General features: G+C 51.7%; 12 protein-coding genes across 12 annotated transcripts; 6 read left to right on the top strand and 6 right to left on the bottom strand.

Moving 5' to 3' along the window:
* Positions 1–15: 15 nt before the first annotated feature.
* Positions 16–912, top strand: B9G98_01676 (Mitochondrial metalloendopeptidase OMA1; the record flags this gene model as incomplete). The annotated part of the gene is made up of 1 exon (XM_024808234.1): positions 16–912. One exon carries the CDS (start codon positions 16–18, stop codon positions 910–912), a length of 897 nt encoding a protein of 298 aa, XP_024664002.1.
* A 445-nt stretch (positions 913–1,357) lies between these two features.
* Positions 1,358–3,340, top strand: B9G98_01677 (hypothetical protein; the record flags this gene model as incomplete). Its single annotated transcript, XM_024808235.1, has 1 exon — positions 1,358–3,340. The coding sequence occupies one exon, from the start codon at positions 1,358–1,360 to the stop codon at positions 3,338–3,340; it is 1,983 nt and encodes a 660-aa protein (XP_024664003.1).
* A 26-nt stretch (positions 3,341–3,366) lies between these two features.
* B9G98_01678 (hypothetical protein) lies at positions 3,367–3,861 on the bottom strand (the record flags this gene model as incomplete). Its single annotated transcript, XM_024808236.1, has 1 exon — positions 3,367–3,861. The coding sequence occupies one exon, from the start codon at positions 3,859–3,861 to the stop codon at positions 3,367–3,369; it is 495 nt and encodes a 164-aa protein (XP_024664004.1).
* Positions 3,862–3,968: 107 nt separating this feature from the next.
* Positions 3,969–4,637, top strand: B9G98_01679 (54S ribosomal protein L6, mitochondrial; the record flags this gene model as incomplete). Its single annotated transcript, XM_024808237.1, has 1 exon — positions 3,969–4,637. One exon carries the CDS (start codon positions 3,969–3,971, stop codon positions 4,635–4,637), a length of 669 nt encoding a protein of 222 aa, XP_024664005.1.
* Positions 4,638–4,687: 50 nt separating this feature from the next.
* Positions 4,688–5,224, bottom strand: B9G98_01680 (Cytochrome c oxidase assembly factor 1; the record flags this gene model as incomplete). The annotated part of the gene is made up of 1 exon (XM_024808238.1): positions 4,688–5,224. One exon carries the CDS (start codon positions 5,222–5,224, stop codon positions 4,688–4,690), a length of 537 nt encoding a protein of 178 aa, XP_024664006.1.
* A 268-nt stretch (positions 5,225–5,492) lies between these two features.
* Positions 5,493–6,266, top strand: B9G98_01681 (54S ribosomal protein L9, mitochondrial; the record flags this gene model as incomplete). The annotated part of the gene is made up of 1 exon (XM_024808239.1): positions 5,493–6,266. One exon carries the CDS (start codon positions 5,493–5,495, stop codon positions 6,264–6,266), a length of 774 nt encoding a protein of 257 aa, XP_024664007.1.
* A 498-nt stretch (positions 6,267–6,764) lies between these two features.
* B9G98_01682 (Exportin-1) lies at positions 6,765–10,010 on the bottom strand (the record flags this gene model as incomplete). The annotated part of the gene is made up of 1 exon (XM_024808240.1): positions 6,765–10,010. The coding sequence occupies one exon, from the start codon at positions 10,008–10,010 to the stop codon at positions 6,765–6,767; it is 3,246 nt and encodes a 1,081-aa protein (XP_024664008.1).
* Positions 10,011–10,451: 441 nt separating this feature from the next.
* On the top strand, positions 10,452–11,003 carry B9G98_01683 (U3 small nucleolar ribonucleoprotein IMP3; the record flags this gene model as incomplete). The annotated part of the gene is made up of 1 exon (XM_024808241.1): positions 10,452–11,003. The coding sequence occupies one exon, from the start codon at positions 10,452–10,454 to the stop codon at positions 11,001–11,003; it is 552 nt and encodes a 183-aa protein (XP_024664009.1).
* A 27-nt stretch (positions 11,004–11,030) lies between these two features.
* On the bottom strand, positions 11,031–14,000 carry B9G98_01684 (Ankyrin repeat protein nuc-2; the record flags this gene model as incomplete). The annotated part of the gene is made up of 1 exon (XM_024808242.1): positions 11,031–14,000. One exon carries the CDS (start codon positions 13,998–14,000, stop codon positions 11,031–11,033), a length of 2,970 nt encoding a protein of 989 aa, XP_024664010.1.
* A 203-nt stretch (positions 14,001–14,203) lies between these two features.
* On the bottom strand, positions 14,204–15,115 carry B9G98_01685 (Endochitinase B; the record flags this gene model as incomplete). Its single annotated transcript, XM_024808243.1, has 1 exon — positions 14,204–15,115. The coding sequence occupies one exon, from the start codon at positions 15,113–15,115 to the stop codon at positions 14,204–14,206; it is 912 nt and encodes a 303-aa protein (XP_024664011.1).
* An 831-nt stretch (positions 15,116–15,946) lies between these two features.
* Positions 15,947–18,778, top strand: B9G98_01686 (hypothetical protein; the record flags this gene model as incomplete). The annotated part of the gene is made up of 1 exon (XM_024808244.1): positions 15,947–18,778. One exon carries the CDS (start codon positions 15,947–15,949, stop codon positions 18,776–18,778), a length of 2,832 nt encoding a protein of 943 aa, XP_024664012.1.
* Positions 18,779–18,824: 46 nt separating this feature from the next.
* Positions 18,825–19,592, bottom strand: B9G98_01687 (Protein SFK1; the record flags this gene model as incomplete). The annotated part of the gene is made up of 1 exon (XM_024808245.1): positions 18,825–19,592. The coding sequence occupies one exon, from the start codon at positions 19,590–19,592 to the stop codon at positions 18,825–18,827; it is 768 nt and encodes a 255-aa protein (XP_024664013.1).
* Between the last annotated feature and the right edge of the window lie 427 nt (positions 19,593–20,019).

Raw genomic sequence — 20,019 nt, forward strand, 5'->3', positions numbered from 1 at the left:
GTTTAGTGAACGACCATGTTTAGGAGGTTTTACTCGTCGGGGTTTCGTCCGGGCGGTTCTAACTACACATACAAGTCCTTTACAAACAATGGCTATGGATACAATTGGAATTCCTACCGAAAGCCGCTTGTTGGCTTCTTAGCACTGGGGGCCGGGTTTTATGCAGTCAATCTGGAGCAAGTGCCATTCTCGCACCGGTGGCGGTTCATGATGTGTCCCAGGTGGCTCGAAAAGCAGGTGGGATACATGGGATACAAGCAGGTCATGATGCAGTTTGGCCGTAGCCTGCTACCGGACAATCATAGTGATGTGCGTCAGGTACGGGAGGTTATGAAGCGCCTGATCGCAGTCAGCGGCATTCAAGATGCGGAGTGGGAGGTGCACGTTATCGGAGGAAACAACCCGCCCAACGCATTTGTACTGCCTGGCGGAAAAGTGTTTGTTTTCCAGAGCATGTTGCCGCTCTGCCAGGACGCCAATGGGCTTGCTGCAGTGTTGTCGCATGAAACCGCACATCAAGTATGCCGCCACAGCGCAGAGTCCTTGTCCAAGAGCCCATTTTATCTTGCAATCTCGCTGGCGCTCTACACAATGTTTGGCTCGGCGCAATTGGGCGATATCCTTATCGGCATGGGCCTGAAACTGCCTGCGTCACGTGAGATGGAAACCGAAGCAGACCGGGTGGGGGTCATGATGATGGCCAAGGCCTGCTTCCAGCCCGACGCCGCAGTCGCCTTCTGGCAGCGTATGCTTGCAATGGAGAAGCGCAAAGGCGAGTGGGCTCCCGAGCTGCTGAGCACACATCCGGCGTCGTCACGACGAATTGAAAACATCAAACAGGAGCTGCCAGAGGCTCGCCAGATTTTGCAGGAAAGCTGTGGTGGTGGGTTTAACGTATGGGGGTTTCGCTAAAAGTACATAAAAATGTCTCGTCTATTAATCTCCCGCCCAACTTTGAAACGACATGACATTTCACGGCGGACGCAACGTAAGCATTCCGCAGTGATGACAGTTGGACAGACTCGCTTTAAGAGCAAAATCGAGATTGGTTTATTAATGAAAGCAAGAGATGGATCGAGAGGCCGATCGATTGAGAGCCAGCCCATGCATCTATAAGCTAACGGATTGGCCAGTTCGCCGGCACTATTCTGCCTACCCCTACACACGGCTCGCGGCACGCTCCGTTTAACGCGAACAGGGCGGCTCCATGTGTACTAGGGCAAGGGCTCAATGCAGGGAGCTGTATGAAGCAATAAAAAAAGGGGGACACTCAATACCTTCCATCTTAGCTCTGATCGACGACGTAGTTAGTTTGGTCATTCGTCGGATTCGATCACGGCAAGAGTTGATAAACTAGATGTTCCGTTATTTGGCCCCACGCACGTCTGGCTCGTCGGACGACTCTTCCAGTAATGTCGTTCCACTGGCCGTGGGGCTTGGTGTAGGCGTACCCTGTGCGGTAACTGTGGTTATTCTGGTATGGCTATACTTTCGCTCTCGTCGGGTATCTCGTGAGGAAGACGAAAGACATGAGAATATCGATATCGATGGAGACGTCACGCTGTATGAAAACCACATTGGTATTGCGGACGAAAAGTATGCCATCCGGCCCAAAGTGCACAGAGACAACTCTTCCTCGTTTATGTATACGCCTTACTTCAAAGATCCTTCGATGCAGAGCGTCGATGGCTACTCTCGTTCAATGACCTCTGTTTTGGGCCCCTCTCCTTTCCACCAGTCCTCAGAGATGCTCCGCACCCCTCGTTCTTACAGTGCCTCCTCAATGCAGTGGCAGGCGCCGCGGCTTCCTACGCAGCCCTGGAGTGACCAGGGTAGTGCCCATAACTCTTATACCAGCACTCATACTCTTTCGAGTGTTCCCAGCAGTCCCGGCGGACTGGAGTCACTAGCGTCTGAAAGCGACGACGAGGGTGACTTGTCTTATGACGCTACTCACAGAGAGTCGATGGCCTTGGAAGATCCGGATTTCCGCAGAGTTTCCTCGGTCTCGCGTAATAAAACCCCTCCTTTGACAACCTCTGCACAAAGCGTGCGTTTGTCGGTGGGCCACCGTGCCACTTTTGGTTATGAGGGTGATGGTAGTGATGATCCCCGCTTGTCTACGGTTTCCTTTGCGTCGCTGCACACAGCCCGGTCCAATGCCCTGAACCCCCAATTTTCTGATTCAAAAACTTCGTTGGCCCATTCGGCGCTCGCGAATGAGATTTTGCCGGATGACAGTGAAATTAATGATAGTAATGAGTACACCGGCGAATCTTTTGATAATTCTGCGGTGTCTGATGTCCAGGTGGGGCATGTTCGGATCGAGGCCGGGTCTGATGCTGTCTTCAAGTCTGATCATGGTGTCATTGCTGAACCCGCTGAGCGGGGGCCTGAAGAGGCTGTTCGGGAACATGCTGAACCCGAATATGCTGTTCAAGAACATGCTGCGTCTGATGCTAGAGAACAGTATGAGCCCGAAAGCCTCGCTCTGAAACCTGAGCCTGTGGGGGCTCCTCTTGAAAATAGTGTGCCTGAGCATGTGCCTCAGCGTACAGAGTTTGGGCATGTGCCTCAGCATGCAGAGCCCGAGCATGTGCCTGAGCATACAGAGTTTGGACATATGCCTCAGCATACAGAGCACGAGCATGTGCCTGAGCATACAGAGCCCGAGCCTGTGCCTCAGCATACAGAGCCCAAGCATGATGTACCCCAGAATATAGGACCTGAGCCCGCCCACAAAGGCGCGGACTCCATTCCTGAAAAAAATACCCAGCGAAATACCTCAGATTTCGACTTTGGTCAATTGCCCAGTCCTGAGACAACACCTGCATCCTCAAATGAACCTGAGCCAGTCGCTACTATGGTGTCGACCCCTCATCTAGGACCAACGCCCGAATCATCTTACGACATGAGCCTGGACTCTCCATGGGGAAGTAATAACCACTTTTTGCCCCAACGTCCACCGTCGCCCGCAACTTCATCTGCTCCGTCGTCGGTGTATCCCGAGTCTTCGATTTCAAATCAATTCGGGTTTTCCCAGCCGTCATCGCCTCAAGTTGGCAACAAATCACCGGGCCCCGTGTTTGTCCCGACTTTATCAGACTACATGGATCTCCCAGACGTGCCATCGAGCGGTGGGTTCAAGCCCCATGCAGCAGGAAGAAAATCTTACTCCTCGCAAAGAAATGCTCGTCCTCCGGTGCCTGCGCCCCGCAACAGTATTGCCGTTCTGGACGAGTCTGTGTTCATACAGCCGAAGCGCAAGTTCGGACCAAAGTCCCGTGGTAAATCACTACCGCCCCAGCATGCTGGTCAGGGTAATTACGGGCCACCCTAGCATCTTCCATGTCTTAACCCCTATTATTAAATCCCATAAAATATTGTTGAAATGCCAGGAATCTGGGTAAGCTTGAGCGGGCTCACCTCTGGGAGAGCGTCCCTGGATAGTCGGAGATTGAACTGCGCTAGATTGAGTTCGGCAGGCACAGTGGCGAGGACCTTGAATTTGAACGATTCGTCTAACGGCTGGAGATACCCAGCAGCAGCCACGATCTGGTTTGTTACCGCCTGGAACGCCTTTGCGTCAAACTCGCTGGCCTTGTGGCAATCAAAAGACCATTTCTCTTGCGGCTCGCCGCTTTTGTTGTAAATAACTAGAGCAATTGACACATTCCCTGTCGACTCAAGGTACCATTCCGCCAGCGCGGCTGCCTTCTCCAAGTACCTGCGCGCGCGAGAATCATTGCATTCGTAGACCACTGCGCCCCGCCATTTTTTGCACTCAGTGAATATGGGATCATACAGCTGGCGGCAGGTGATAATTGTTTGCAACAAATAGTAAAGCGTCAGATCAACCATGTTTGTTACACTGAACCTGCACAACCTTAGCGCTGTGTTGGGCCCTAACCTCGGGGCACTGAAATTCGCCTTTCCAAAGCCTGACTAACCAAGAGTTTTTCACCAAAATGCTCGGTCGACGGCTTTTTTCAACAAACCGTATTGTCCGGTCGAACATTGGTAGCTCACCTATTCTGCTGCCCGAGACTGCCCAGCTCAAGCTGATTCCGTGTGTTCTCGATGAGGTCAGTCAAATGCGCATGGAGCTCGACAAAAAGCGCAACGGAAAGCCTCGCATCTATTTAACCCAGCAGGCCGAGATCACAGGTCCCAAAGGCAAGGTGCTGATGGACGTTGCTGATTTCATCAAGGTCGGCCAGGACGGCGCCAAGATCACCATCGAGGTCGAGGAACCCGAGAAGCGTCACCAGCGGTCGATGTGGGGGACGACGCGGACGCTGCTGTCAAACAATATTATCGGGGTCACCGAGGGCCATCTTTGCATTGTGAAGCTTGTCGGCACCGGGTTCCGTGCCCAGCTCGAAAAGACAGGCGATGGCAAGCAGCAGCTGAGTCTGCGAGTGGGCTACTGCGACGCCAAACAGGTGCCTGTGCCCGACGACCTGACGGTGACGGTGCCTGTGCCTCACCGGGTTGTTATTGAGGGCTGCGACAAGCAGCAAGTCAAGCTTCTGGCCGCTGAGATTCGCAAGTTCCGAAAGCCAGAACCCTACAAGGGCAAAGGTATTTTTATTGACAACGAGACCATCAAGCTCAAGCAAAAGAAGATCAAATAAAGGGCTAATTTATTTTCTAGTTCTGTACATAAAAAGGATTTTAATCGTATTTAGCGGCGGCTTGGCTGCATGCCGGGTTCTTCGTTGGATTTGGGCACGTAGGGATGGAAATCCTCATCGATCAGATCGATCTTCTCGCCGTCGACAGTGAACGACCAGTCGATGACTTGGAAGCGGTGCTCGTGGGGGATACGTGTGGCCTCGAAATGCACTAGAGCATCGTGCTTGGAGCCGGTAGCCATGTAGCTAAAGTCGACATGGCTTTGAGCAATGCCAGCACTGCCAGTAACCCAAGGCATAGTGGAGCGGAAACGAATATTGTCACCAATGTATTCGTGAGCAAGCTTGGACCGCCTCAAAGTGTAGAGTGTCGAGGAGACGATAGGCGAATTGGCGTTCTCGTACTTGGCCATCCCGTACAAACTGATCCCCATGGTGGCGGCGAATAGAAGGAACCCGAGGCGGCCTTTGCGTCTCGAGGCAAGAACGTCCGGAAGCTCTCGTTCCAGCGTCACGGGAGTGCTGTGCGCAAACCGCACCAAGGGTACGCTGCGCATTCTCATCATACGACTTCCCAGCCTAAACATGGTTGTCAGCTAGAGGGCTTTCGGCATTAGATAAGTTGCAAAGGCGACCGGGTTTTTTGGGCGGCTGGGGGGCCTCTAGGGTGTGTTGGCACCCAAGGCAGATTCAATCGACATGTCTGTTCGTCTATATGCGTATATGATTATATTCATGTACATGTGCCCGCCGATACACCCGAATCAGCCTCGAGATTTCTTGGTTTAAGACCTGCTTTGTCAGGGTGTAGAAGGGATTTGTCAAAACCGGTTCGATATTTTTCATCGTCTCACCATGCGAGTTTTCAAAAGGTTCATGGCCCAACTGACGGCCAAGTCGGTGGTCAACACTTACCAAAGTGAGGCGCCGGCTCTTTTCGAGTCTGCTGCTGCGGCCCATGCCCGCCGCCGTCTGCGGAACCGGGTCGGCCTGCTGGCCTACAAAAGAGGCATGGTTCCATACTACCTGCCAGACGGCACGCATTTTGCCTGCACAGTGCTCGAGGTTGATCGCTGTCAGGTCACGGACGTGAAAACCGCAGACAAGCACGGCTATTTTGCCGTCCAGCTGGGCATTGGTTCGCGCAAAGTGAAAAATACCACCCGCCCTATGCTGGGACACTTTGCCCGAAGTGAAGTGGCTCCCAAGCGCCATCTGGTCGAGTTCCAGGTCCGCGATGAGTCTGGGCTTCTTCCGCTCGGCTCTGAGCTCAAGGCAGACCATCTGATCCCGGGCCAGTTCGTCGACGTCAAGTCCCGCACCAAAGGTAAAGGGTTCCAGGGTGTCATGAAGCGCTGGGGCTTTGGCGGTATGTCTGCCAGTCACGGTACGTCCGGTGTTCACCGTTCTGCCGGTTCCACAGGTCAGAACACGGACCCTGCCCGCGTGTTCCCCGGCAAGAAGATGGCAGGCCGCATGGGCTACGACTTCCGCACTGTTCAGAACCTCCAGATTCTCGAGGTCGACGCTGACAACGGCCTCATTCTTGTCCGCGGCTCGATCGGTGGCGCAGATGGTCGATTGGTCAAGATCACAGACGCTGTCAAGAAGCCGCTACCAAAGGCATAATGTACATAACAGTCTGATGGGTTCCAGCGGGCCCCTCGTGCTGTCTATATTCAAAACTACTAGACCCAACTTAGTATTAAATCCCTACAAACTGAAAACCCCGCGGTTGCGTTCTTAATATTTTAATATTGCCCTCCTAACCCTCCGCTACAGGTTGGCGCAACCTCGCTGACCAATTTCAACAACCTGAGAATGCCTGCTCCAGATGTTTTGGCGATCATATCTAGCCCAGAAATGAGGGTTAGTGTGGGTATTTCCATCGCTATTGGCGTCGGTGCGCTGATCTATGTATACATCTATCCCGTCTTCAACCTCACGTGGGCGTTTGTCGAGCTAATTGCCTACCCCTTAAACATGCTATTCAGATGGCTCTCCACGATCTAGTCAACTTGCCCGGTTAGTTGGTGTCTTATTTATCTGATATATATACTTTCAATTGACTTCCCCTAATACGCGTTACTTTCGATTACATCTGTTTTCCTACATATTCTTTTTTTCCTATAAATCCGCGTCCTCGAGATCGCTGGGTTTGGCCAAGCCCCCCACGGTCATCTCCAGCTTTCGTCGCTCTTCACGTTGCTCTTGGATCAGCTTGGCGCGATCCTCAGTAAACAGGTACTCGGTATCGTCTCCGCCGATCTCCTTGATTTGCACCAAAAAGTCGCGCAGGTGCGAGCGGAACATGTCCCGGTCTTGGTACAGCTTGAACATGCCGTCGACAAACGCAGCAAGTTGCTGGTCCTGCAGGTGCGGGAACGCGTTCTTGAGCGACTTGGCCAGATACTCTCGCAAAAACTGCGCATTAGACGTGCCGGGTGGCGCGTCGCCCTCAGAATACAACGGCATAGTGATCCGGTTGTTGACTGCAAGATCAACAAAAGTGGCCAAGATATCGCTTTGGATGGTGAAGCCGGAGCGGTGATCAGGGTCGGTAAGTACACCAAATGTGTCACCAAGGATGAGTCTCGAAAACTGCTGGAAGAACTGGTCGGCGACCTCCGGCTTGTTGAGCTTCACTACATTGTGAACGATCTCCAGAGTCAACGACAGGCCCACGCCTTCGACGTCGCGGTTATCATGCTTGGCGGCCCACAGACAAGCATTGATAGTGTTAGCAAACACTTCGTTAGGCAGTTGGAGCAGGGTGGCAAACGAGTGCTGATTGATGGTGCGCAGCAACTTGAAGAACTCCACTCGGAACTCCGGGTACTCTGTCATATCACCAGCAATCATAGAAAGCGTGCACTCAAACACCTTCTCCAAAATACCAAGCACCATATCGTTTGACACGAGCGAACCAACTTTTTCTACCAAAATTGAGACACATGCCAACACCTCAGATTCCCGCAGCTGCGGGACGGACTCCTGGTAGTCGGTCAGCACAGTTGCCAACAAGGGTGGAGCAATCTCGCGAGCAATTTGTTCAAGCTGAGTTGCTCGGCGGAAGTACGTGTCGAGCAATTTCAAAATCTCGCGCTTGACCGTACGCACCAGCCGCGAGTAATGGGTCAATACAAACTGTTCGTTGGCCGCCGCGGCACTGTTGATTTGTTTCGAAACAAACTGGTAGAGACCCAGCATATCGGTGAAAATCCGGGCCAGCTGCGCAAGATACGGTGCACCAAGAGAAGTGCATACTGCAGTGTTGGTCTTGATGACCCCCACCAGCATTTTGACGCTGTCAGGGTTCTGGGCCAGGATCTCGGGAGTCTGAGCAATTTGTTGAACCATGCCGTTCCAGCCGGCGTTTGGCAGAACCATGAGCTGGTCCAGAAGGTGGTCTTGAGCTTGCGTGTTGCGCTGAGCACTCACAATGTGCCCACACGCCTCGTAAAACACCTGCACCTGATGAGGTGCCAAATCCATCGTATGGTTCTCAATGTTGCGAATAATATCATCAATGAAAGGTTCACTCTCGTCTGGTTTGATCTCGACAAAGTGCGACTTGCACTTTTCGGTGATTTTGATAAAAGTATCACAAGCCATGTCTTGAACACCCTCATGGGTCTCATGCATGAACTCAAACAGCTTATTGACAACAGTTTTGAGGAACTTCCAGTGAGCACGCAAAAAGCGCGGGTACTGACCAACAATGTACATGATATTACTGGCAACAACGGCCTTGTTATCTTTGCCCCGCTTCTGATCGGTCAACCCCAGAAGCTCCTTGATAACAACAACTAGGAAGTGCTTTTCCAGCTGCACAGTCATTGTGCCTGAAATAGATCCAATTGCCCAACACAACGTGTTGAGGTTATTCCAAGACCACTCGGACCCATCGATTTGGCGATCGAGCTTGGCCGTCATGATGTCGCGAGTGTCTACAACATCCAAATGAGTCAAATAGACAAGAATGTCGCGCAGGCTCTTGTATAAGATAATGGTGTCTGATTCCTGGTACACTACACGCACAATTTCACCATCTTCGTTTTCGGAAATCAAAACCTCCTCGGGGCGGACCATATGCTCAATCACAACTACACGCAACTTGGACAAAATGTCGGCATACTTGTGTTTGCGGAGTGGATATCCTGTGAGTAGTTCTGGGTCAATAGCACCACCACCATTAAAGCTTGGCAACAGATACTGCTGGACTTCCGGGTCGGTCTCCGAGTACGCCAATGTTTTGATTTCGTCAAACAAGCTTAAGACAAGACGAGACCAATAGTCGAGACAGCCCTTGAAAAGCTCACGCTCATCAACCTCGGAAATCTTGATCAGGTAAAGATGAGAGAGTTGCAACAATCCCTCATCACGAGCCTCAATCAGCTGAACATGATGGCTGAGGAAGATCGACAAAAATAGTGACAGGTTTTGCATAAAATCCTGGTCTGCAGTAGTAGCATTGGGCCATAATTCTCGCAGATTTGTTGTCACGGGGATAACTTCAGACACCTTCTGCATTGAGGCAGCGAACATGGTATAGAACTGCGGGTCGTGCTCGACTGATTCAAGGGAAGCAATTTCTGTCAAACACTTGAGCGTGATATTGCGAGTCTCGAACGGAGTGAGGAATTTTGTGACGAGAAGCTCAATTACTTCTGTCCCGAAGACATACTTTAGCGGAATCCAACTAAGGTAACGGTGGAGAGCGCGTAGGGTAGCCTCGATAAGAGATGGGCGAGAAGCCTTTTCCAGGACTTCCAGACAAAGCTGGAAAATTTGGCCGAATTCCTCACCAAGCTGTGATTTAAGATTGCTGATTTTAGCCTGGGTCATTTGCTCGGCAGAATAGTCAAACACTTCCTCGGAAAGCAACCTCAGAATGGTCATGTTGTTTTCACAAATCTCCAGACCACTCCGGCTCGATTGAACGATTTCCGGGATAAACTGAGGCCAATTCTTGGGCCACTCCTGTTTGAGGATCTGAACAAGAGTGAGATCGGCCTTTGCCAGCAAAGCCTTCTGGGAGGTAAACATGGCTGGATCATTGCTCCATTCCACGCACATCGTGGCAACAAAATTACGGATTCCTTTGCGCTGGTCTAGCGACAGGCCCTTCCAACGGTGACGAATAAGTTTGTCCAGAATCGCGAGCGCTAGGTATTTCGAGTGAGGACTCTGCGCCTTTGAGAGAATGTCTCCGGCACGTACCCACGCATCTTGGTGATCCTGAAACTTTTTCAGGACTTCGTCGGCTTGCTTCCGCTCAACAGCACTGCCCCTACCACCATAGAACTGCTCGACAACCTGGTCCAGTAGACCGACGTCGAGCTCCTTGCTAAAGTCCAATATCGACTCCATAGGTGCGAGATGAATGGGAGAAAGGATTGGATGACTAACAACTAGCCAGCCGATTTCTAGCAGGCTCTTGCTGGTGAATGGGAGAGGGGTCTTAATTTTTACTAGTGGCTAAAGGTGCCTCACATCGCATTGTTGCAACAGATGTAGGCTATGAGTCATATGGATTAGACATGTGAAGATTTAGTTGAATATAATCGATATACAAGCGAAATCCCACATTTGAGCGGTTGGCAACACTCGGCGAATTTTCGGCGGAGAATTGTTTGCCTCTTATCTTCACCGTTCAGAGACGTTTCCTTTATGGTTTTTTTTTATTTTTTTGGTCGCACAAAAGCCCACCCCACACACAGTTCGCGACGTCGTACAAGTCACGTGGGCACACCTGGTGGAGGTCCAAAATAAAAAATTACTTAATCAAATAAAAAAAATCTTGAATCAACCATGGGCCGTCAATTGAAGCATCATGAAAAGAAGTTGCTGAAAAAAGTCGATTTTCTCGACTGGAACGAAGATCAGGGACACCGTGATGCCCAGGTAATGCGGATGTACCATGTGCAAAACAGAGGCGACTACCAAAAGTATAACAAAGTCTGCGGAAACATTCGTCAGTTGGCACACAAGCTGGCCCAACTACCTCCTCAGGACCCCGTTAGATTGCGGCACGAAGAGATGCTGCTAGAAAAACTCGCACAGATGGGTATTTTCGGTATCAAGCGTCCCAAAGTGTCCGATCTGGAGAAGATTTCTGTGGCCGCTTTCTGCAGACGAAGACTGCCGGTGGTGATGGCCCGTCTGCACATGGTGCCTAACGTCCAGGACGCCACCAAAATGGTCGAACAGGGCCATGTCCGTATCGGCCCGCAGCTTGTCACCGATCCGGCCCTGCTGGTTACCACAGACATGGAAGACTTTTTGACGTGGGTCGATGGATCTAAAATCAAACGCAAAATCGCCGAATATCACAATAAGGTCGACGACTACGAACTGGCATAGATGGATATTCATATTTATTTTACTTCTTTATACAGCTTGAGTTTTAAAATGTAAGGTGGCCTTTGTTTCTACTCCATCGCAACCTTCGACCGTCACGTCGCCTTCAGAACTAGCAACTAGCACTAGTCCTTGCATTCTTGTGGCAGTTATAGCGGCAGGAACAAGTTTAAGAACGTCTGCGGATACAATAACACCCATGAGATTGTTGGTCGCAGCAAAGTGTGCGGCCTCTTTGATAGACAGACTGACGCGAGCCTCGTTCACGGGGCAGTCAGACGCAACAAAGCTATTGGCGGAAGTGAAGATGTCGCTGGTGTGAAGAGCCTGTGCTCGGAAAAGGACGGGGTAGTTCGGTTGTTTCCAGTTAATCACTGCACAAAGACCGGGGTTGGGAGACGAGAACATTATTGACCGCGTCTTTTTGTCTTGCGATCGCATCTCCCGCGCATAATCAAATACAACATGAAGGATTCTGTCTGCGTATTCATTGATACCAGGCCACTGAATCACAGAGTGTTCCTGTTCGACAATCGTGGGGTAAGGAATAATCAAATCAAGTTTGCGATAGTCATCGCTACGAGCCAGAACCTCGGCAAGCGTTTCAACCGGCCGCGGGCTCACCTTGCGGACTTCTTCAAGAGTCAAAATCGGAACCCCAAGTTTCACTCCCTGGCAGTCGATGTACACATCCATAACCACGGGAACAAGATCACGAGTAAGAACAACCTTGGCATTATGGTAAGTTCCCACCAACGAAGAGGCGGTAACAATAGACAATTTCGATTCTGCATCAACATAGGTAGTCGATTTCCAATACGTTTCATACTTGGCGATCTCCAAAGGTTTGCCTGCATACGGCTTCACAACAAGGAAATTGAAATCAAGCTCACCAACTGGTCGCAAAAGTACATCCATCATTGGCAGTTTAGCCTCGTTCAAGGTGTTGTCGCTGCCGGCGAATGTGGAGGGTAATGCGGTCGTCTTGGCGAGAAGTCGGGTACCGAACATAGGGAAAACCTCAAAGTCAATTGAGAACTTGTCGATATTTTCGATTTGGAAGGTCAATACACACTCGCTATCCTGCAAAGGTAGTGCCACATTTCGCGGGATAGAATCACGAGTGCCTGATGTGGAAACTGTCATACGGCCAACAGACAAGAACTTGCGATTCTCTGTAAACTTTGTAGGCTGGTTGGAAGAAGGTTCAGACGCTGAGCTTGACGTAGCGGGTGCAAATGTGAGCTGCAGAATTGTCTTCTTTGAATCCAGAAAGTTGTGGCCGTAGCGTTGCAGCGGCATGATCGGAGGAGGAAGAGCGAGACTGGGGATTCCATCGAGATCAAGTGCTGGGTCATCTGTCAAATCCATTTCGTCCAGAGGATCAACTAGCTCGCCGGTATCAGATTGGGGTTGGGTTATTAGCGCTGAGTTGTCGGCGGAAATATCAACAGTGTCAGCGGGAAGTTCCTTGATCAAACGACGCATTGAAGCCGGACGACCCTCAAAGGTAGCGTAAAACAATGCACTATAACCCTTTTCGTCCAAAATTCTCCAGTCTGCTTTGGCATCTAGCAGGGTATTCACAGCATTAACGTGACCCTCTGAGGCCGCATACATGAGGGCAGTCCATCCATTTAACTTGTCGAGTTGATTAACGTCTGCTCCAGCATCGACTAAAAGGGGTACGATATTTGCAAAGCCAGCTCTTGCAACAATGTGAATGGGATACAACCCTTCGGCATCGGGAACCATACTGCCGTTTTGCTGTTTGGCAAGCAGTATCTTGACTGCACCAAAGGCTCCGTATTGACAAGCAAAATTCAGAGGAATATAATTGCGCTCAGAGTCTCCTTCAGTGGATGCACCGGCGTTTACAAGGTCTTCTGTGATGCCGCTGAAGTTGTTGAAAATAGAATAATGAAGAGCTGAGTAGTTATCATGGTCAAAAGTGTTTACGTCGACACCAGCCGCCAAGAACATATTCAGGAAATCACGTCTTCCATAGGTCGCAGCGTAATGCAAAGGGGTTCTGCCATAGACATCCTGCAATGAAGCGTTGACATTTTGTTTGAGGGCCAGGGCAACGATCTTTTCGCGACCGTCCGTGCTTGCAGCAAGATGCAGGCAGTTCCGGCCCGCGATCTCATCAACGGCAGACATATCGACATTCCTGGTTTCTATAAGTGCCAGCAACGCATCGTCACGGGCCTTTGTGGGCATGGCCATTAGGAATGCCGATGTGATTTGCTTCTTTGCGTCATCAGAACGGGTCAGCTGTGAAATCCACTCGTCCATCTGGCCTTGGGAATCAGGTTCCTGGCGAGAATACGTTTGGGCAAACTTGATAAACTCGTAACAAAGATCCCGGTCTCGGCTTGCCTCCTGCGACGCCTGATTAGGCTCAAACACAACTTGATCCGACCCTGACGCCAGCGCCTCGAGCTCCAAAAAGTACTGATTGACCTTATCTGAGAGCGCAGACATCTTTTCGCGGTGAAACATGGGCTGAACCTCAACGGCCCGGGCCAGGTACAGCTCCTTGAGGTGGGAGCGCGAGCGCTTGTCCCATTTCTTGAGCACTTTGTAGAATCCGGTCCCATTCAGTTCGATAAACTGCTCGAGCCGCTCCAGGTCACGCCTGAACCGCTGCAGCCCTTCATAAAGAGAAATGTAAGCCACAGAGTTTTTGCTGAGAGCGCCCGACTGAGCGGCGGCGGTCTTTTTGAGCTCGAGCCTTGCGATTCGAGCCTCGAGCTCGCTCTCCTTTTTTTCGTAGTAATTTTGGACCTTCTCAAGCTCGCGCTCCAGCTGGAAAAAAAACGTCGCCTTGTTCTCTTGCAATCGTTTGTAGGCAAACTCACGACTCTGTTCGCCCTGCTGCGGGTCTGGCGCAGCAAGCCGTTTGATGAGTTTCTTCAGAGCCTTGTAGTCAATAAAGTAATTGGCATACTCTGGTAAATCCAAGTGTCGTTTGGCAAGGTATTTACCAAACTTCATAGCTTCTTATGCAAGAACTGCGAGATGCGTTGTAGAAGCCAGAAACCCCCCACGTGCCTAGCCTACTACTAAGCAGTGGGCTAAGCGGAGAGGGAGGTGAATGTCAGCGGTTTGAGAGATTGCAATTGAAGGTAAAAGTATGTAAAAACGAGACGGTGTGTACCAAGTAGTATGATTTTTGTATTAGAATTACGTTTTCGATTTTAGTGAGGATTGATCCAGTTGGGTTTAAGAGCTCCGCAACCGAATTCATCGACGAACGCGCTGATGCCCGAAAGGCGGCCAGGGCGGTCACCCGAGGCCTCCCACCACATACCGCCTCCAAGGTTGTGCTCCTTGGCAAACACAGCTTTGGATCTGAATGTTTCTGCGTTATCATAAGTGACGAAAAAATCGGGCCCCTTGCAGAAGGCAGCGACTTGACGGCGATCGACCATTTCGGTAGTGCCCGGTATGGGCAGCTCTTTCAAGTCATGCACGCCTTGTTCAAAGCGTCCTGGCAGAGTACCTTTAAATTTGTGGTTGAGACCCTGTGTTTTAGCAAAGGATCTGCCATACAGAGGCATGCCTAAGACGAGGCGGTCGTGTGGCACGCCGTGGGTTATGTAGTGGTTGACCGCGTTAGTGACATTGTCGGCGCCCCCGAACAAGTTGGCATGGTGGGCTACTACCGGATACCACGCTCCAGAAAGGTCGTAGGACATAAGATTCCAAAATGTGAGGTGTTTGCTCATTGCTGGGATGTCAAGCACCTCTCTCTGTGCGGCGCCTGCAGGGACTGCAACAGTGAGATCGAAGAACGAGGTGGGCAAATGAGACTGCAGGGCAAGCTCGTTCAGACCTTGACGGATTAGTTTGAGAACTTCCACGTACTGCTGAGCTTGTTCAGCGTTTTCAGGGTACTCCCAGTCGACATCGAGTCCGTCGAGCCAGTGGGTTTTTACGAGCTCGACCGCGGAACGGGCGAATTCGTTGCGGCCCTCCCGAGTTGCGAATGCACTCGTTAGGTCGGCTCTATAAGACCATCCGCCGATTGAAAGCAGAACGCGCAAATTGCGGTTCTGTTTTTTCAAGATATACAGCTCGCCTAGACACCCCTTTCCGCCCAGCGGCATAGGCTTCTCAACATCTGCCCAAGGGTCCGACAAACTCACTGTGCCCGTTTGGGGGTGAGTTTTTGCAAACGCATAAAGTATATGGGTCACTTTCGTCACTGGCAACTTATCTGGGCTATACCCCCTATCATATATACTCCAGTTGCAAAAATAAACGCAATGCATATGTCTAGAGCAGATCGGTCGATTCAGATGCGGTAATGTACTGCCCACTCCCGACAGTACATTTATTAACCAGCGCTTTGGAGACTACTCACACCCCCCTCATAGACATGAGGCCACACCCTAGGGTAAGGGTGATAACCACAGCGGCTTGGCTTATCTAAGAAATTGCACCCACAGAGATCCCTCCACAAGCGCCGGGTAACTTCGGAACGACGCAAGCGTGACCTCCGCCCATCGCTAATGGTTGCTTGGCCCAACACCCCGTCTATTAGCCTTGCACTTTTGATGTGCCTGCATGATCTTGTTTGGTCTCCACAGGGTGAATCAGCTTTGCCTTCCCGGGGGCTATAAATAACCTGTTTGCTACGTCTTGGTAAAACTGTCCCTGACGCTTATTTTTCTGGTGGCGGCTTGGCTGCCCCACCTAGCTGCCCCTCCTCCGCCAGGGGGATTGTTATGATTGAACCTAAAATGAGTCGCTATTCTGCGGCATGACGTATGCAGCCAAGCTAAGTGTGCAGGAATTCGCAAGGTTGCTTAATCAGAAGGGGGTCTTTAGAAGTCCAACCACCTTGTCTCCCCATTGCAAGTGATCCCGTACCGTTTGGCAGTTTGCGAAATTACAGCTTTTAGAGGCTCGTGTTTAGTGAATTTATTAACTGTACGATGACCAGTTCAATTAGTTCGAATGCCCCTGGCAAAAAGGTGGACATGTCTGAGGCCGCCATGGCGGCTTATCGACGACGCATCGCAACCCACAACTATGCTCTACCTAGCGACCCCGTGATTGGTATTTCCAAGGAGTCTTCGCTGTCTTCTGCCATCCTAGCCACTCAGGCCGACTTGATGCCCAAGCTGTGGCACCCGGAGGAGTCCCCCACTGCGCTCAAGGCCTCTGCGTTGGCCAACAAAACGGACAACAGCCCCAAAATCTGGCAGCCCACGCTCTCAGCCGACGCCGCGACTGCCGCACTCAAGTCTAAAGAACACACCAAGATCCCGCACCATGAGCCGGCCCCATTGTCCAAGTCCGCTTCCAAGGCGGCCCTGCAGGCGGCTGAGACCACTGGCGAGGAGTACGGCGCCAAGTACCTCAAAGACGGCTACGAGTTCACCAACCGCCTCAAAGAGCCTGCTGGTGAGTGGGCTCATCTGGCGGCTACCCGTATCAACCAGACTAGTACTCTGCGCAAGGAAGATGAGCGGCTCGCTGAACAAAGCAGTGCTGCCGCGCTCAAGCAGGGCGGTACCAACGAGCAGCTGGAGCGCATGGACATTGTCAAGATCGAAAGTCTGGCTCGCGAGCGGGCCCGAAAGACCCTCTCTAACGTGTACCTAGACCTCACTCGCGACCGGCTTGCTTTCAAGGGAGCAAACGCCGTTAACCAACCCCCTCCCGAAGACCCGAAAATGCTCGACTATTTGGGCGAGCAGCAGTACTGGCAGCGACAGGACGTGTTGAGTCTTGTGTCAATTGCCGACCGTAATGTTAAATCTCAGCTCGCTGCCATCAACAAGGACGTCGCCGACAAGTCTATTGGCGGCACCCTCGAGGCCCAGCGAAAGGCATTTGCCCTGGCTTCTGAAAACTACCAGAAGCGCACGGTTCACCTCGGTAAAGTCAATGTCGGTGGTGGTCTTTTCATGACCCAGGAGGAGATTGACGACATTGCTCGTCGCAACGTTCAGCCCACTCTCGATGAGGTCACCGAGGTCGCCGCTGAGAAACGCGAAGCCGACCGTATTGAGGCAGAACGCCTTGCTGAGGAACGTCGCATCCAGGACGAGGAGCGCGAAAAGAAAGAGCAAGCTCGTCGCAAGGAACATGAGGAACGTGAGCAGGTCCGTCGTGAGACGCTGAATGCCCGGTTGGTTGCTCAGGAGAAGATGCGTGGCGAACGTGCCGCAGCCAAGGAGGAAAAGCGCCAACAAGCTGCTGCCGTCAAAGAAGCCAAGATGAAAGAGCGTGAAGAACAACGCCGCATCCAGATGGAACAGAAGGAAAAACTCCGTGCAGAGGCTGAAGAGCGCGCAGCCGCCCGTAGAGCCGAGGCCGAGGAGCGTGCTATTCAGCGTCGCTTGGAATCTGAGGCTCGCACTCAGGCCAAGGCTGCCAAACGTTTATCTGCTGCCTCCGTCCCCGTAGCTGCTAGTGTACCTGCCGCTGTTTCAGCCGCTCCAGAGGCGCTGGCTAATCCTGTTTCCACTAGTGCTGCTGCCAATGCTTCCGCTCCTGCTGCTGCTGCCGCTGATGCTGATGCTACTGCCGCTGCTGCTCCTGCTGCGGCTTCTCCTGATGTTGGTGGCACTTCTGCAATTGCCAGCACCGCTAATCCCGTCAGCGATGCCCAGGATCTTGCTCCTCCTACCCGCACAGTTTCTGCTGCATCTCCCAAGAAGGCTTCCGCTAAAGGTTCTAGTGGATCTCGATTCAAAAAATGGTTCACAACTGCTTTGACTGGTGCAGCTGCTGGCGGTGCGGCTGCTGGCGCCGCCGTCGGTGGTGTACCCACTAAGCCCAGCTCTCCTTTCGTAGAACGTCCCGAGAAGCCTGAGGCGCGTGAGAAGATTAAGCCTACTGCAGTTGAGGAGGTTGACGACGCTGAAACCGAGGCTGATAATAAGCAGCTGGCTGATTACAAGTTAGAAGCTCGTCGCTTGAAGATTGACCGCCAGTCTTATGAAAAAGTTGTCGAGAATGCTGGTGATGTTCGCCGCGAATCCGAGGCACTGGTCGAGTCCCTCAAGAAGAAGCTCGAGGAGGTTCCCGAAGACGCTGCTGAAGAGGAAAAGGCCGACTTGAACAAGGAAATTGAAGAGGCTGAGGAGAAGCTCAAGGATGCCACTGCTGCTGAAGAGCGGGCCAAGGAGGAAATGCTTGGGGCCGTGTCACGTCACCGCGAGGCCAAGTCTAAGTATCACGAGCTCAACAAGGTTGTAGCTGAGAAGGCCGAGGCCAGGGCTAAGGCTAAGGCTGAGGCTGAAGCTGAGGCCAAGGCTAAGGCTGAGGCTGAAGAAGCTGAGGCTAAGGCTAAGGCTGAAGCTGAGGCCAAGGCTAAGGCTGAGGCTGAAGAAGCTGAGGCTAAGGCTAAGGCAGAAGCTGAAGCTGAGGCTAAGGCTAAAGCTGAAGCTGAAGAAGCTGAAGCTAAGGCCAAGGCTGACGCTGAAGCTGAGACCAAGGCTGACGCTGAAGCTGAGACCAAGGCTGACGCTGAAGTTGAGACCAAGGCTGAAGCTGATAAGGCTGACAATGAGACTGAGGCAAAGGGCGATGTTGAAGCTGATACCAAGGATGAAGTCGAGAACAAGGCTACAGCTGATGTCGAGACCGAGGCTAAGGAGGTTGCCGAAGAGGCCGCAAAAGAGAACGGCGCCAAGCCTGATGAGAATGTCGCAAGCGAAAAGCCCAACGTTCAGAGCCCCAAAGAGGACAAATTCGCCGGCTTCGAGTCTAGTAATGTCAAATCTGACGAGGGGATGTTTAAGGAGGACATCTAAGTGTAGTCTAGTGTTTGTTTTCTAGTAATATATCGTTTATTCTTATTCAAGCGTCGTAAGCCTCTTTGATAGGCATCTCGTCAGGCAGCGTTTGACTGAAGGGATCAGGATAAGATTTGTTCAAATAGGTGCCTTTGGCAGTTTTGTGAGCAGGCCAAAGATCGTAGGCAATAATCAGCGTGTAAAACGGGTACACGAACGAGACGAGCCACTCGAGCACCGCGGAAACATTGACATGCTTGTTGTGGGTTGAGGCAAAGGCAATTGCCAGGGCCAGTTCGGTGATAAACCAAGTGCACTTGATTCCAAGCGACCACCGTATTGAGAGGTAGTCGCGGTAGTGTTTGTCCAAGTAAAAGTACTCGTAGATTGAAAAAAGACTCGAAACACCAACAAACACAATAAACACCACCAAAAAATCCGAATGCGTGCTACTAAAGTAGCGGGTGTTGAAAATGGAGACAAACAAAATACCGAGCTGGCCGACAAAGGCGCAAACGATCGCACAAATCGAACACCATTTCTCGCGACGGCGATTGTTAGGCAGTAGGCGGCCATTGTGGCGGAGCAGTCGCTCGGAAGCCAGAGCCAGCACGAAAAGGAGACCCTGGACCGCTGAGCAGGAGATGAAAATGGGCTGTAGGTTAGTTGCAGCAACGTCGGAAATAAACAGAATCGTCTTGTTTCGGTCAGTGATCCAGGAATAGACTGGGTGTCCTTGGGCTGCCCAGCACGCTAAAAGAGCAATGAGCATACCCCACCATACAATAGCGGAGAGAACGGCCAACCACCAGTGATGGATAATTTTGAGCATAGTTTAGACGGACAGGTATACGGGATGGCGGTGGGCTGGCAGAGGCGTGTTTGGGTACTCGAGAACGGTGATAAAATAGTGGCGCTCGGCTGGGTCGACAATGGAGGAAACTAAAGAGTCCCTCTGCAACTTTGGGGTTTTAAAAGCAAACTTTCCTAGACTGGCCACCTCCCAGAACAAAACTAGTAGACAGTATAATGCACCAAGCAAGCGAACCCTAAGCCATTTCCTGTTTTGGCGGGCTCGCGTGCTTGGGGCCATGGGCATACGGGAAAACCACCCAGAGATGCGATTTGGATTCTCGCACGGGAACAGCGGGCTGGTGCCGCAGTGATGCAAACTTTTTGAAACCAGGGGCCACTAGCACAGTTTCCAGGCAAAAAGCCGACGGGAAGGGTCCAGCACCGCCAAGTAGGCTTGGAGCACG

This window comes from Wickerhamiella sorbophila (genome assembly GCF_002251995.1).
Source record: "Wickerhamiella sorbophila strain DS02 chromosome Unknown contig1, whole genome shotgun sequence".
NCBI lineage: Eukaryota > Fungi > Ascomycota > Dipodascomycetes > Dipodascales > Trichomonascaceae > Wickerhamiella > Wickerhamiella sorbophila.